Genomic DNA, 16,727 nt, shown 5'->3' with positions numbered 1-16,727 from the left:
GTGCAGGAGGGAGGGAGTGTTGTACAAAGCGGCTGATCAAATTAAAAGAAGTAGGACTTTTGTCAGTACTGAATTGTAATAGAGGTTTTGTATTTTTCTATAAAGAAAACTTTTTTATTTTTACAATATTGAGAGCCTGAAATTCCAGCCTGAGACAGAGCTCTCTTTTAGTGGCACATGGTTGCTTTCACAATGTTGCACATGATTGAGCATTATTTGCAAAGTGAATTTTCCCTTTTGCTTCACCTCGTTCACTAAGAAAGGGGAAAAATGACTTTTCATGGTGAACATGCTACTCCTTTATTAGATCAATGCCAATACTCTCATGATTGGTCTTCAAGTCTTCTGTTAGTTCAGGCTTTTAGATATTTACACAGGGAATAAAACCACATGGCCGAGACAGTGGCAGCATTTATATTTCTGTCATGACCGATTTCCTTTATGTCTGCTGCACAAATGGTTTTCTATAGCCCTAAATGTTACTATAGTTTAATGATGATGGATTTATTCTTTTATCATTATCTTATTTATTGTATCAACACCTAGGTTTTCAGCCTAGGGCAGAGTTACCCTTTTTATGGACTATGTTTGCGTTCAAGAAGTTTCACTGCAGTCAACTTTTTCTTTTCACAAGTAAATTTTTATTGTGATAAGAAGGGGGCAACGGAAGTGGGCAGAGAGGGGGCGGGGCCTCAGGGGTGAGAGAGCCAGTTATTACTAGTAAGGGTATCCTATGAGTCCGTGCCCTTAGATGCCAGGCTGTCCAAGTTTTCAGGTACTGAGGCATGGTGTCTCTGTCATTAGGCGATTCATTCTTCCATTTTTGCCACGGTGTCTACTTGATTTAGCCACTCTCTGACTGTCGGTGGATGTGTCGCCTTCCAGTGTCTGGGGATCATGGTTTTGGCTGCATTTAGCAGGTGTATTGTCGGAGATTTCTTGCTGATGTGGTAGGAGACATCAAAGTGGTATAGTGAGAGGGAGACTGCAGTGAATTCCAATGTGACACCAGTTATGACCCTTATGAGTGAATGTATTTCTGACCAAAAGGAGGATATGAGGGGGCACGTACACCAGATGTGGAGGAGCGTGCCTATTTCTTGTGAGCATCGCCAGCAGGTGTTAGGCGTGTTCAAAAAGATGCGGTGAAGTATCGCAAGGGTTTTGTACCACCTTGACCTCAATTTGTAATTGGTTTCCTGAATCTGTACATTCAAAGAGCCTTTCAGCAAAAGTACGTCCATGCTCTCCCAGTTTTGTGGGGTGAGGGTGGTAGATAAATCTTCTTCTTCCCAGGCCTTAGTAGAGAGGGTGGATGGTAGTGTGGAGGATTCCGACAATAAGGAGTAGGTTTCCGATACTGTGTGTGCAATCCTACCAGAAGATGTGCAAAGCTTCTCAAGGGGGTAAGAGGGCGTGTAAAGTGTTGCTTAACAGTCAACTTTTATGTTTTTTTGTTTTTTTGTTTTTTTTTTTAAGGTGGTGAAGAGAAGCAATAAACCGCATGATGGAACTAAAACTTTGTCAAGATATAAACGAGAATGGATTATTCCACCAGTTTCAATTATAGAAGAACAGGACAATTCTTACAAAAATCCCATTGCAAGGGTAAGCATGCTTACGCTGTACAATGCAAATCAATATTCCATATCCAGCTTGCATGATTGAACACAGTGTTTCCCTAACCTGCCCCCAAGTCTTCCTTTTTCGTTCACACTTTTCGTACATCCCCACAGGCAATGAAGCTGCACTCCACATATGTTGGAGAATGACTTATGTGGGGAAGCACTGCAGATCCTGCACTGTAAAGCTAGCCATATACACATAGAATTCTCGGTGAGAAATGTAATGGATTACCCCATCCATGCTAAACAGTGCGACTACCTGAACAGTTCTTGCTTCTGATTGGATGGCCAACATTTTTTCACCTGGTTTAGTGAGGTTTTTTTCATTTGAAGTTTTCCAAGCCGGTGAAGCTGACAGAGTCACCCATGGCTGGAATTTTGCCCGATTCAGCAGGAACTGACCACAATTCGAGCCATGTATGGTCAAGATTACTGGGACTTTAGTACAGGTTTGAGAAACGTTTGTGTTTTTAAGTATTCAAGTTTTAACTAAACAGTTCTGCCAACTATTTTCTTCATAGGCTTTTTTGTATACAGCTTTTTTTTCTGATACTCAAGCACTGTGTTGGCCCGATTCCGATGCTAGCATCGGTATCGGGACATCCCTAGTTTTAACAGTACTCGGTCATAAATCTCTTGCATGCCTTGTTGTCCCATATGTGTTGTTCTCTGCTATGTCTGTTGTCTTACTAATTCTTCTTCTTTTTTTATATACTTCATACTAGATCCAATCTGATATCAAAATTGACCCAAGAAAGAGAATTCGCTACATCATAGTTGGTAGAGGGGTGACCGAACCACCGATGGGCTTATTCATTATCGACGAAAGGACAGGAGACATAAATGTAACTGGAATTGTGGACAGAGAAGAAATTGACATGTTCTTTGTAAGTTTTTCTCCGTTTTTGTGATAGCTTTTTATAGACTTTAACTCCTCGAATTCCTGCACTCTGCAAGATGTCAACTTTAATCACATTCATCACATATTTGGTAATTAAATACTTGTATGTAAGCTGCCTTTTTCAGTACAGGTAGATTTTTTGTCTATAATATAACCATGCCCTAAACAATATCCTAAAGCAGTGTGTTAATACGTAAGTGCGATACAGTATGATTATACTTTATAAATGTGTAAAATATAATCTAAGAGACCTTATACTGTCCTTTTTTGAAATGTTGAATATATTTGTTGGGTAGTAGGAGATAAAGAGAGGTTTCATTTGAATAAAGCATGTGCCAGAATCTCCAGCTTGAAATCAACGATTCATTACACAATCATTTTCTTTTTTTCCCAGTTAAAAGGTTATGCCAAGGATGAAACTGGAAAAGATGTGGAGCCTCCTATAGATCTTCGAGTTAGTGTTGAGGATATTAATGATAACAGTCCAGTATTTACCAGTGAAGTGTTTGTTTGTTCGGTTGAAGAGATGTCTGCTCCAAGTAAGTGTATTCTTTTAAATAACAGCTATAAAAGAAGCCCCCCTCCAAAATGGATTACTTCTTTTTGAGTGGTGGGGTAGATTTTGATCCCTCCTTGACTCCATGTTTTTACTGCTGTCTGGGAGAATGCCGGGGGAGTCTTATCTGTACATTTCTATATGGTAGAGGGCATAATTACAACTTTTCCTACATCTTTCCAGGGGATTCTGCACAAAATTACGCTGAGAATATCCTTAGGCTGATGGCAGCATAGCTTGTTGAACATGTCCTTTTCCAGCCTTATCATGGTGGGATGGGGAGCTCTCCATACCAGAGTCTCAGACCTCTTGGTGGGGACCAAACATGTCTTTCCTGCTTGCCTTGTCATACAAAAATAGAGAACTTTTACACATTGTGTTCCTTTAGTAATATTATTGAACATGGAAAAAATATAAATAAATGGCATCTTTTTTATAAGCCTACAGTAGATTTTAAGTATTTTTTTTTTTTTTATATAAACTGAAAATTACAAATTATATACATTACATATTTATCAAATTTCAGATTACATTTAATGCAGCAATACACATGTCTGCACATTTTTAATATATTTATTTAATAATGGCACCTGATTGGCTCATAATATGACAACAATAATATCCGGATGGAAATATTGAACCTGATCTCCAGCAACTTAAATACCCCATTAAAAAAACAAGTATTAAGGAAATCTTTTCTGAGAGAAGCAATACCTCACTGCTTACCTCTTCTGTAAATACCCGTTGCCTGGCTGTCATGCTGACTGTCTTTTTTTCAATGCTTTGTGTCCCTAACACAAAACAAGAATGGAGATTTAAAGGAGAACTATGGGGTCAGGGCTTTTCCCCATGGTTCTCCTAAGGCTGGGTTCACACCTAGGCGTATAGAATATGCGCGTTTTGTGCTGCGCATTTTTAACGTGATTCGCGGTTTAAAAAACGCGCAACAAATTTGTTGCGCGTTTCCGAGGGCTACCTAGCTGTAGCCCAATGGATACGCGTGGCAAATACGCCCCAAAGAAGCTCCTGTACTTCCATAGGCAATCATTGGTTTTTACATGTTGAGCGTTTTACAGAGCGTAGGAACGCGCTGTAAAACGCCCAGGTGTGAACCAGGCCTAAGGGTAACGGGAGGACACAAACTAGCATCCTCCCGCCACCCAAAGCTCAGTATACCACGAGATGGTATGTGTTCGCTCACTTCCCGGTCTATTGAGCCGACGTGTGACAGTTTCATTCTCACAGGTCGGCTAGAACTATGAGGCTTTTCACTCTCCTCATAGCTCTACTTTTTAAGGACTTGTGACTTTGCTGATCGACATACTTGCTCTGGGTAAGTGAATCAAAGTATTGGAGCCACTGGGTCAGCGTAATAGCCAGTCAAATAGCACTTTAAGAGTAGGGTCAGCAATGGCGGCCCACAAATTTCAAAAGGTTTACTTCATAGGTTTTGTTCTGCTCGGCCTTATTTTTTTACACCTAGCACAGTACATAGTCAAGAATGTGATGCCACTTTCTGTGTTACAGTTAAAAAGGATATAGTAGTGTTTTCTCTCTCTCATCTTACTGATTTGCCGCTGTTGAGTCAAGAACACATTGACAAGGTCATTGCTGTGATCGCCCTCCTGTAAGGACGTTCCCCTTTGTGTACTGGCAATACTGGGAAATACAGGACAGCGTTATTGGCAGATTACAAAAAAATCTAAATATAAAAATGTATTTTATTTCAGGTTTTGTTATTGAAGGTAATGGAAATATTGTTTTCATAACAGATCGGTTTGCTGTAACATTTTCCTGGAATTGAGCTTTGATGTGCATCCTACACATATACATTGCTGTGCAGTATGGACAGTTATTCCATCTGTAGTGGTTTTGTTCCCACATGTAAAAGCGCCCATAAAAAGATATAAAATGTATAGGAAAGCAATGCTAGTATATACTATTTTGTAGTAATATCTTTTTTTTTTTTTCTTTACTCAGATACGCTTGTTATGGTTCTAAATGCCACAGATGCAGATAAGGCCAATACCGTAAATACCAAGCTTGCCTACAGAATCATTTCTCAAGAGCCAGGAGCCAAATTCCTTTTCATGTTGACAAAGGATGGCCAAATTCTCACAACAGCAGGAATGCTTGACAGAGAGGTAATGGGCATAGATGCTTAAAGTATTTCTGTAGCAAACTGCTAAATATACACTTTACATACAGATTTGTAAATGTTTTTTCCTGCCAAAGGTTTTGTAATTCTGCTCATTTGGTCTTGGGATCAATGCATTGTGTCCAAAGAATATAGCTAGGTCCTAGACCTCACTAAACCCCAACTTGTGATTGGAAAGTGAGAGAGCAGCAGTGCACTGCTATGGTAATTTTCAGTTACAGCACTAGTAGAGGGCTCATTGGTTGAGAGTGCTTCTCCACTTTTGCAGTAACCGGCTACAAAAGCTTAGTTTCATCACAAAATAAATTTATTCTTAATGAATAACTGGATTAAATGTTGTTGTTCAGCTTTATTGGCATATTTTATCCTAGCCAATAGAACCATAGGAGTATTGAGACCAGTTTAGGTCTAGGATTTTTCGCCTATATTTATGTTTCTTGGGGCCTAAGGTAGCAGAATCTTTTCACATGAAGTCCTTGGTCTGCCTGCCTGTGGTAATGACATATGGATCTCCCGTCACTGCTGGATTTGTTGGTTTACATCAAGAGTTAAACGTTGGCCCTTCTGATCATTGGAGCCCCGCCTAGGTGATGTAAGACCCAGCCCAGCCATAGCTGAAATCTAAAGTTTGCGGTGGATTTGTTAGTAGAGCCAAGCCCGCTCTGTACAACTTATTTTTTTTTGTATTACTAACTATATACATAAGCCAAAATGTGTAGGATTTCTATACTAACTATACATTCATATGGCTAGAACTGAAGATCCAGCTATCTGGTGTTCCTAAACCATTTCCAATACTGATGACATAACTACAGTTCAGTTTCCAAAGACAATCCAAATTTCTTTGCAAAATACATAACTGTTAATGGGTTGGCAATTGCTGCAACAGTTATGTGTGATGAAAATGTCTTAATATTAGGGACTGTATGTGACGACTCTTCCGTGACCAGCATACCATAGCTTCATTAATGTCTGCTTCTTAAATGCTATTTTCCTAGTTCTCTGGCTTTAGTCCCTAGTCCAAAACAAGCATGCAGCAAGTAAAGCTGCAACTCCTATTCTGCATAAACCATTGTAGGTCCTTGATTTAGAAAGTATGAAAGCCAGAGGATCAGCATGACAGCCAGGCTGTCAACAGTTTCAAAAAGAGAGGTCCGCATTGGCTTCCTGCATATTTGTCTCAATACAGGTTTCCTCTAAAGGAAACTTACCACGAGGGAAACATGAAGGCTTCCATTGCTGACCTCTCCTTGTGAAAATACTATTTGCCCAACCATGTTAATGATCTTCAGTATTTTGAATAATTGATCCAGGACTTGTAAATGGGGACTTCTGACTTTCCTAATCTGCATGTTAATTTGGCGCCAGTGACTTGGTACTGAAAGTACGACCATCATCCAAACACATGTACTATTCATGCTGATTGAAATGTGATAGGCGTTGTAGAAGGAGTTGCATTTTTCTTCTAAGGTCTAAAGCTTTTTTTTAACACCAACCATTAAAGTCCCTTCGGTGCAGCTTTCTGACAGTGCATGAATGTTCTGTGATCAAGACTAACCTTCTTTCTATCTTTTAGCAACAGACAAGCTACTCTCTGGAGGTTGAAGTAAAAGATCGGGATGGAGATCCAAATGGAGGTCTCTCTGGAACAGCTAAGGTGAAAATCAAAGTGACGGATGTCAATGACAACATTCCTGTCCTAGAAAGGGAAGAGGTGAGACAAACTTGACTGGTTGAATATTTTGTTTATGGGTTATCCACGAAATCCGTTTTAAATGAACTACAGAAGTACTGCTAATGTAATTGTGATGGGCTTAATGTAAATTGTCTTATCAATGTGTAATAATGTTATGTGCAGGGCTCAAAATTTCCACTCGCCTGCTCGCATTTGGCGAGTGGAAATAAAGTGAGGGCGAACCAGGCACGAGTCCAGTAGCAGATCAAGCTCCATCTGCTCTCTCTTCTCTCCTGCACTTTCAGTTTCCTCCTCCTCTGTCCTCTCACGATCAGCTCCGGCGATCGTGTCTTTGTTTTAAACAGGTGACAGGAGACGTGTCAGTGTATATTAGAAGCCGGCGTCTCCTGTCACCATAAATACCCGCTTTCTACTGCGCATGTGCAGAAAGGACGGGACCATGAGCTGTAACGTAGTGGCCCATCTAGCTATAGGCGTCCATGTTCCCATGGCAGCACAAGTCGGCCTGAACTAACGGCCGGGTGCTGTGATTCTTGCTTTAATCTCCACGCTGCTATTTCCCAGGAGGGGGAGAATGATCTCCAAAGGGTCATGTATGTAATTTGAGCTCTGCAAGCAGGTACTCCAGTCTATTCTTTTGGATAGTTGAAAGAAGTTCCCTTTCATGATTGTTTATGTTTATTATTTTAATTATCTGGCGGGAATGTGACATCATACTGATGTCATAGGAAGTTGGGGGCAGTTCTTTACTGTTTTTCTCTATTTTGTGATTAGGTTTTTCTGTATAAAGTGTTGCTGGGAGTTGTAGTCCTCTATAGCTGGTGCCATTCTGCATTTTTGGATAAAGTGTTGCTGGGAGCTGTAGTCCTCTATAGCTGCTATCATTCTGCATTTCTATATAAAGTGTAGCTGGAAGTTGTAGTCCTCTATAGCCGCTATCATTCTGCATTTCTTTATAAAGTGTAGCTGGGAGTTGTAGTCCTCTATAGACGCTATCATTCTGCATTTCTATATAAAGTGTAGCTGGGAGTTGTAGTCCTCTATAACTGGTACAATTCTGCATTTTTGGATAAAGTGTTCCTGAGAGTTGTAGTCCTCTATAGCCGACATCATTCTGCATTTATGGATAAAGTGTAGCTGGGAGTTATAGTCCTCTATAACTGGTGCTATTCTGCATTTTTGGATACATTTTCCTTTTATGTTTACATTTGCTTTATGGCAATATTGTAAAAGTTGTTAATATTTATTTTTGGAACTTTTTTCTGAATAAAACATTTTAACAGTGTAATTTCATAAGATAATTTAAGAGGGTGTGTTTAGGGGCAGAGTTAAGGCCAGGGCAGGGTAGGGGTTAGATGGGGCAACTGGTGGCGAGTAACCTTTAAGGCCTGGCTAGTAGCTCAGGACTTGAAATTTTGAGCCCTGGTTATGTGTATTGTTGGATTCTACCATTTTGAATATGTTCGGTTGTTCACTGGAAAGATTATAATCCAATTTCCTTTTTTGTTTTACTTTTGTATTTCAGTACTCGGGAGAAGTTGAAGAAAATGTTGAGGGTGTTGAAATATTGCGTATGAAAGCGTTTGATAACGATGAAGAGTTTACAGATAACTGGTTTGCTAACTTTACTATAATATCAGGCAATGAAGGTGGCCACTTTCAAATAATAACCGATGAACAAACAAATGAAGGTGTGCTTATGTTAGTGAAGGTAAGGAAACTGAATACAATAAGCAAAGATCACTGGATGTTAAAGACAGCTAATATTTCAATTTCACTTGTTTATTGGCCATTTGAATCGTACGCTTGGGGTTTCCAGGGTCAGGGTACAGGCCAAAGATCTCCAGGTTACTAAGCCAAATAATGGCACACTTCCCAAACCAACTCTCCGTAATGATGGCGAAACAGACTTTGTAGGAGGATCAGAGGGCACACAGTACTGTGGGGGAAATCTGGCAATTGAAGTCTCAGAGATGGCGCTTAAAGAGGAACTTTACCCAGATCTTTAAAATAACAACCAACACATCTTTTAGAAATGTTTAGTAATGGAAATCTACAAACACATACATACATATAGATAATTGGAGGCTTTGTATTCTTTGCCTACCTTACTTACTTGACAGTGGCCATGTTTACTAAGGACAGATTACTATCTCCATTTACTTCCTGGAACTCTGGCACTTGTGGCTAGACATGTGACCATGCACATCATCTAAGGAGAGGAAAATGACTTTTCCTGAGATCTCATGAGATTACAGATGACATTTCCTAGCAGTGCTGTGCTGATGTAAACTTCCCAGGATGCGGCACTTTAATCATTTTGTGCCAGAACTGGACCAGGAAGTAGATTAACTCTTTGTAAGTAAATGAAAAACAAGTTTAACGAATGTGATGATTTTAAATCCGCATGCAGAGATTCATGCTGGTGTGATTTTTAGATTAAAGGGGGTAAAGGTCCACTTTAAGAAGGTGGCTGATCGATCACCAATGGGGCTGATGTATAATTGTTTCACCCAGCGTATCGTGAATGGCATTCGCGTTACTAGATGGAGCAGAGGTGCATAGAAAATTCCTAAACTCCTCTGCTCCATCTAGTGTCGAGAAGCTATAGACTGGGTGAAATGTTTATACATCCGCCCCTATGTGTCGAAGGTAGACTTCTCTATCAGTTTTTTGGGTTTTTATTTTTTTGTTAGAAAAGCCTACTGAGTTAAGTTTTGCTGCATACATATAACTAAACGTTGGCAAAAATTGATTTGTCAGTGAACACATTTTGGTGGAACAAAATTTCCAGACCAGAATTCTTAAAGCGCTTCCCCTTTAAATGGACTATGATCCGGTTTTAGCAAGGTTTTTTTTCTTTTTTTTTTTTTTGCTTTGATTTTTTGTACGTTCTTCTCTCCTCTATAAAACTCGAGTGCAAAAGCACTTGAAGCAGGTCTAGTGCAAATCATATGAACCTTTTTATTCCTTAACTGCCTCCTTAGCTCATTCATACCCAGCACAGGTTCCCACTAATGTTGTAATGGGTTTCATGTTTTGACTCCATTTTTTGTCTTGTAAACAAAGCCAGCATCCATATAACTTCTAGTGTCCTAGTCTGTACATTTTTCTTATAATATTACACCTCTATTTTCAGGAGGCGGATTATGAAGTTATGCAGAATGCACAGCTGAGTGTGATTGTCTCAAACCGTGCGGAATATCACAGCTCCATCCAACACCTAATTAGCGGAGGCAGCTCATCTGGTGGAATAATAACAGGAGGAGGTGGAGGTGGAGGTGGAGGTGGTGGAGGGGGAGCAGGAGCAGGAGGAGGAAAAGCTGTTCCTATTAAAGTAAGAGTGAAGAACGTACGGGAGGGACCTGTATTCAAGCCAAGGAAGAAGACGCTTGTTGTGTCTGAAGGAAAGAAAATAATAAACTCCGTAATTGGTTCCTATCAAGCATTTGATTCTGACACTGGAAAAATTGCAGAACACGTTAAGTAAGTCCTCTTTTTCAGCTCTTGATATAATAAACAAGTCCGTTCACTTTCATTAGGACTTCGGTTCCGAAAATGTTATAGATCCCTGGTGCTTCTTTTGGTGTGCTTGCAGGTACAGTTTAAAAATGACAATGAATAAGTAACTCTGGATGAGATTACAGTTTTATCAATTAAAGCAAATTTTACTAACCTCTACTCCAGAATGAAAACTAAACTCTGTGTTTTAAAAACGAGAAAGGTCAAAGGAGTAGTTACCAGTTTTGCCTGCTCTCCCTATAGCTCATCTTTTCTCCATTTACTTACCATACCTTTTTTCTGCAATGTGTTTCTGTGTGGAGGCAGTCATCTTGGTAGAGGTAGGGCTTTGCTTCCTTATGTCAAAGCTTCCAGCAAGGAGAACAGTGAACTGCACAGTAATGACCTCACGAAAGCTCTCTCCAAACGTGGTGAGCCTAGCAGTCGGAGGCATCTGTAAGTTAGATCTCACACTACAGATATACAGCTATGAGGATGTAGACCTAAAAGTGCATAGACATAATCACATACCAGGAAGTGCCCTGGACTGCACTATTATTTTCTGGAGGAACTGCAAACAAAGGGTACATTTTTCAGGACATTGCTTGGGTAGAGTTCTAGAAGTTCCCTGTAACATAGAAAATTGAAACTTTTTGAATTCAGTTACACTTTAAAGCAAACATTTGAAGAAAAAAAAAGACGCACCTTATACCACAGCTTTCTTTTCAAATGAAAGGCACCACATTTCTGCAGCTGTTCTTGTGAGGCTAATAGTGTTTCTGTTCTTGTAAAATTCAAGTAGTTTTTACAACTATGGCATTACTACTGCCCATATGCAAGACATTGCACCACTGCTCACCAAGTGACATGATGTATTTTGTTGTATATTTTACATGAATCAAATTCCTGGCAATAAGAGCATTTAAAAACTTCACTTTGAATTCTCAAGAACCCAAATATGAGTGTATGTCCAGTTTTTTTATTTAATTTTTTATTTTTTTTTATAGAAGAATTGGAAAAGGTTCGAACCCTGACAGGTTTTATTGCTATGTGGGGCTTTGTTGAAGAGATTTCTGTACCTGGTTTCACCAGAATGGAAATGAGAGCAAATTTTCAACAGCAACAGACGCAAACAAAAACTTGTTCTTTTTAGTTCTTTTAGAAAGGATAGAACTCCCATCAACTTTTTTTTATTGTGACATTTGCCCCTGCTTCAGATTTTTCCTCACTTCCTGTCTGGTAAAACCACTACCACTAGGTCATAAATTGAGGGGGTAAATCTCTCTGATAGAGCAAAAGGTAGCAATAAAAACACAAAAGAAAAGATGTCTTGATCCTTCCCTGTATCAAATACTACTTTAAAAAGAAAATGTGGCTAGACATACACTCCTCCTAGATTATTGAACATTTCTGTCACCAGTAAAGACTAACAGACTTTTGCCGCAGCAGACTCCTTAGTGCTCCTTCCCTGGAGCTTGGTGTTCTCTCAGTAATTACAACATCATCCAGTCAGATGTCTAGTGACCTTTGCATGACCGTGGGCATGCATGGCTATGCACCACTTATGGATGCATTCATTTCATTTAAGGTTGGAGAGATTGAGCTGGGAGGACAGGGTTGCCATTTTTATGGTGCCTGGATGTGGATAGTTTTCTTCAAGTGTACATTTAAAGGAGAACTATGGGGTCAGTGTTTTCCCCCATAGTTCTCCTTAGGGTAACGGGAGGACACAAACTAGCGTCCTACCGTTACCCTAAGCTCAGTATACCGCGAGCAACAGCTTGCGGTATACTGAGACGCCGGAGCGGATCCCGACGTAGATGACGGGATCCGCCCAGCTACGTGAGTGACAGCTGGCTCTGCCTATCTAGAGGCAGAGCCAGCTGTACCTGCCCCCTCCCCCGTCCGTTCCGCCAGTCAGCGCTGGCAGATCCGAGAGGGGAATCCAGCCCCTCCCCGTCACGGCAGAGAGCCGTGACATGATCGAGAGGTGAGCGAACCCGGTATGTGTCCGCTCACCTCCCCGATCTACTGAGCCGACCTGTGACAGTCTCATTGTCACAGGTCGGCTAGAACTCACCTCCATAGTTCTCCTTTTAATTTTCACTAATGAGTACAAATAGAGTGTGCACATGAAGATGTATAAACTATGTTCCATATATTGTTTCTAAACAGGTATGCAAAAGAATATGATCCCGATAACTGGTTTACCATTGACCCAGTTACAGCTGAAATCAGACTTACAAAAGAACCTGATCGCGAGTCTCTCTACGTAGTTAATGGCTCTTATGTTGCAAAGATATTGGCAATAAGTGAAGGTAATGCATTTTTTTTTTACATTTCCAGTTTAATTACTGTCTAAATAATAAACAATATTAAATAAACAAAACAGTAGACTGAGAAAAGATTATTGGATATTTTACATTATCTGCACCTGTCTGAAGTGAAAAAATGCATGGCTTGCAAGAGTATCTGCATAGCATCTGTAATCGGTTCATTCTAATCAGTCTGCAAAGTCCTCCGAGAAGCCTTTCTCTGCACTCTGCACTTTCCAGTGTGGGAGGACGTTTGTTAACCTTTTGTAGAAGCTTGGGTGCAGAAAGTGGTATGCCAGGGCTACAAATGAGTTTTTCTCTCTGCCCCCTCTGTTTTCTCACCTCCAACCTTCCTGTGTCACCAAACAAAATAGCAGATCTCCATTAAGCACTCTCGGATCTTCTGGATCAAGGTGTCATTGCCTCAGCTCCAACCTCACGGTTTCGAACCCAAAGGGGGTGTCTGCCCCATGTCAGATCTTCTTCTCTCCCCATATTTTCACTCAGGCTTTTACCAAGGTGTTGGCCCCTGTACTAGTCCTCTTGCATGATCACATTGTGGGATGCTTAGTCGACCTTCCTGTTGAGGAAATAGTCAGTACAGGCTCTGTTGGATGATGTGGCTTTGATGGTCCAGGCGTTACAGAGGTTTGAGTAAATCCGGAACCTTAGAAACCGTTGCTAAAACTGATTCATTGTTTGGGGTATCTTGATTTAGTCCCAGACACAACTCAGGCTAGAGTATTCTTACACCGGAGAAACTTCAGACTCTCAGGTCCCAGATTCAAGCTTCCAGTCCAGGAGTCTGCTTTTGCATGAGATTCTTGGGGCTGTTGGTAGCCTCCTTTTTGATGGTAGTCCCATTTGCCCAGTTTCACCTCAGACGTCTGCATCTCGACATTCTGTTGGCATGGGACAAGTCAGTGAATTCCCTGGATTGATTTGTTTGTTGCCTTGGACCAGGTTGTCCCTGGCTTGGTGGCACAGGAATTTAGCTTTGGAGTTGGGAAGTCTTTCCTTCCCATCTTTTGGAAAATCCTCACAATGGATGTCAGCTATTTGGGCTGGGGAAGAGTCCCTGACACACTGTCAGTGCAGGGAACTTGGTTGTCAGAGGGTCATCCAATCCAGAATCAGTCAGACAACACCACCGTGGCAGTGTTCCCAACTAATGGGGAGTAACAGACATTTTTCTGCAACAAGGGGGGTAGAGCAGATACTGTTCTGGGCAGAACTTCATGTTCCAGTTTTGTTGACCGTGTACAAACCTACAATTGGCAGACAGACTTCCTCAGCTGGCAGCGCCTACACCCGTGGGATTGGTCCATACACCCGGAGGTGTTCCAGGACCACCAGCTGTCACAGTTTCAACACAGACTGCACAGGTTTGTCTCCAGGTACAGGGATCCTCTAGCAGAGGTGGATGCTTTGGTGTCTAATGGGATCTGTACACCTTGATATATGCTTTTTCCTCCCCTAAAACAGTATTGAGATGGAAGGCATTCTGTTGATCCTTACTGCTCTGTACCGGCCAAGGCAAATGTGGTATGCTGACCTGGTAAAACTCCTGGTGGATGCTCCTTGGGTTCTGTCGGCTCTTCTATGCCAAGGACCTATTTACCTATTTGCTTCATAGTCGCTGGCTTTAACAGCATGGCTCTTAAAGCCCAAGTTCTGAGGGACAGCTCTAAACCTGTGATCCCTATGATGCGAAAAGCCAGTAAGTCTCACACCTAGTGAAGAATGTCTTCCATGTCCCATGACAGACCTTGTGGCAGGTATTGTCGGGGCTTTCACCCTAGGATATTCTCTGTGCAACGAATCCTCTCCTTCCTACAGCTGGATCTGGACCAGCATTTGGCTCTCGGCACTATTAAGGGGGGACACGTTTCTTAGGAGTTATTGACTGTTGTGTCTTCCATGTCAGGTTTAATTTTATTGGTAGAGTTGCAGAATAAAAGTGAAAAGGATAGTTCAACCCAAGAACAGAACTTTATTCTATTGCAGCTCACCAGTCCCTAAATGTGGGGAGGGCATTTGTTTTTGGCAAGTACAAAAACAAATCTTGCTGTTTATCTTCCTGTTTATCTTGCCAGAAATGCCATGCCCTTTTCACTTCCTGTTAGCTGAACTTAAGGCAAAAACAAACAATGTCCTCTAACTTCTGTAAACCATTTAATGAAGATGGACAAAAGCTGATACGTTTCTAGTCCAGCCTGGGTGACCACCACGGTTCCCCCAATAAAGACAGTGGAGGGGTGAGAATAGCCATCCATAGACAGGAAATGTTTTATTTGCTAGATTTCCAGATTTAAAAAAAAGGGGGGGGGGGAGCCAGCAAAAAATATAAACTAATGCAGGCACCTCATGTAAGGGCTGATAAACTGCAATATATTCAATTTTTATTTCTTGGTTTAGCTAACTTGATTTTTAATATTGCCCATATATTGTAAGCTCTCATGAGCAGAGCCCTCCTAACCCTCCTGCATTGAAATTGTATTGTAACTGTATTGTATCCCTCCATTTTGTAAAGAGCTGTGCAAACTGTTGCCGCTATATAAATCCTGTATAATAATTTTATGAGAATAAAACATTCTTGCATCAGAGTATATACTATATATTTCTAACATGCCTATTGTTATTTTATTTTTAAGATCTCCCAGGAAAGACTGCCACAGGCACCATCTCTATTGATGTGGAAGATGCCAATGACAATTGTCCAGTTTTAGTGAATGCAGCACAAACAGTTTGTGAGAGCGCACCATTCATCAACCTGACCGCATTGGATAAGGATTCCTATCCTAATAGCACTCCACTAAAATTTACAGTGCTGGATGAACCAGCTGGCAATTCACAGCAATGGTCAATTGGAAAAACCGAAAGTAAGAAAGATATATATTTTTTTTTTTTTCTCTAATGCCATATGTGATGCTACCATCATATAACATGTACACACAGATGGTACTGCTGTGTACAATACTAGATAATGGTAAGAACTGATCACTCCGGAGACCTAGTCGGCTGTACTTCTACAGATTAACACGTGAGCTGACCTGTAATCATTCTGCCCTACCTGCTCCACATTCAAGACCTGTTCTCGCCTATAAATATTTGCTATAAACCCTCATCGCTACACAAAATACACTTTTTGTGATGCTTAAACTTTGTTTTACATGAGACTGACAATTTACGGAAAGACAGCGTAAGTTTCAGACAGACTCCAAGGACTGCTTTAATAACGGTGTCAGAAACTGATGATGTAGTCTCTCTGAATGCCATACCTCCTGGTATTCTCTTTACAGGAAGCAGAGTTCACTGAGATTGCCAAGTGCTTAAGACACTGTACCATACAGAAAGACTACTTTTGGTATACAGAGGCTAATTCAACAGGGGGGCTGATGAGATTGAGATATGGAGAGAGTGCCATGGCACTCAATATAGGAGACTGTATATTCAAACACAGCATGCTGTCAGGATTCTGTCATTTACCTGACACTGTACCTTTTTTTAATCTGTATTTTATGATGGGGACCTCTGTAAATCTGTTATGCAAGTGGATCACCATATTACATATGCTTATTTTTTTTTAAGATTCTTTACTGCGAATGGCCAGAAAAAAGGGGAAATATGTGATACAAATTTATACTTCTTCTTTGATGTGTGTTTTTTTTTTTTTTTAATCTGATCTTTCTTTTCTTCTTGATCCTAGGTAGCAGTGCACAACTGATACCAAAAACCATTTGGGTAGGATCACATCAAGTTACTCTTCTTATAACAGACAATCAAGGCCTGAGCTGTGCAGAAAAGCAGGTCCTGAAACTCCAAGTGTGTAGCTGTCAGAGTGGTGTTCCGGCCTGCTCAGAGAGACTATCCAACACGTCTGTAGGTCTGGGAGGTGGAGCCGTTGCACTCATCATTCTTGCATGTTTGCTACTACTATGTGAGTACTCAATAACCTGAAAACTTTTCAAAGTA

The 16,727-nt window shown here is 40.8% G+C and overlaps 1 protein-coding gene across 1 annotated transcript in view; it reads left to right on the top strand.

Annotated features, from left to right (window-relative positions):
- The window catches only part of DSG2 (desmoglein 2), a 29,189-nt gene that overhangs the window by 4,001 nt on the left and 8,461 nt on the right, over positions 1-16,727 (top strand). The window contains exons 3-12 of the mRNA XM_018555305.1: positions 1,480-1,608; positions 2,351-2,512; positions 2,921-3,065; positions 5,063-5,226; positions 6,817-6,954; positions 8,462-8,647; positions 10,076-10,422; positions 12,613-12,755; positions 15,407-15,634; positions 16,462-16,692. Coding sequence (XP_018410807.1) covers positions 1,480-1,608; positions 2,351-2,512; positions 2,921-3,065; positions 5,063-5,226; positions 6,817-6,954; positions 8,462-8,647; positions 10,076-10,422; positions 12,613-12,755; positions 15,407-15,634; positions 16,462-16,692 — 1,873 coding nt within the window. The remainder of the gene's footprint in view (positions 1-1,479; positions 1,609-2,350; positions 2,513-2,920; positions 3,066-5,062; positions 5,227-6,816; positions 6,955-8,461; positions 8,648-10,075; positions 10,423-12,612; positions 12,756-15,406; positions 15,635-16,461; positions 16,693-16,727) is intronic.

The sequence above is a fragment of the Nanorana parkeri genome, unplaced genomic scaffold, assembly GCF_000935625.1.
Source record: "Nanorana parkeri isolate BGI_ZX_2015 unplaced genomic scaffold, ASM93562v1 scaffold191, whole genome shotgun sequence".
Taxonomy (NCBI): domain Eukaryota; kingdom Metazoa; phylum Chordata; class Amphibia; order Anura; family Dicroglossidae; genus Nanorana; species Nanorana parkeri.
The sequence above is the reverse complement of the archived record's forward strand: the minus strand, read 5'-3'. Positions and strand labels throughout refer to the sequence as shown.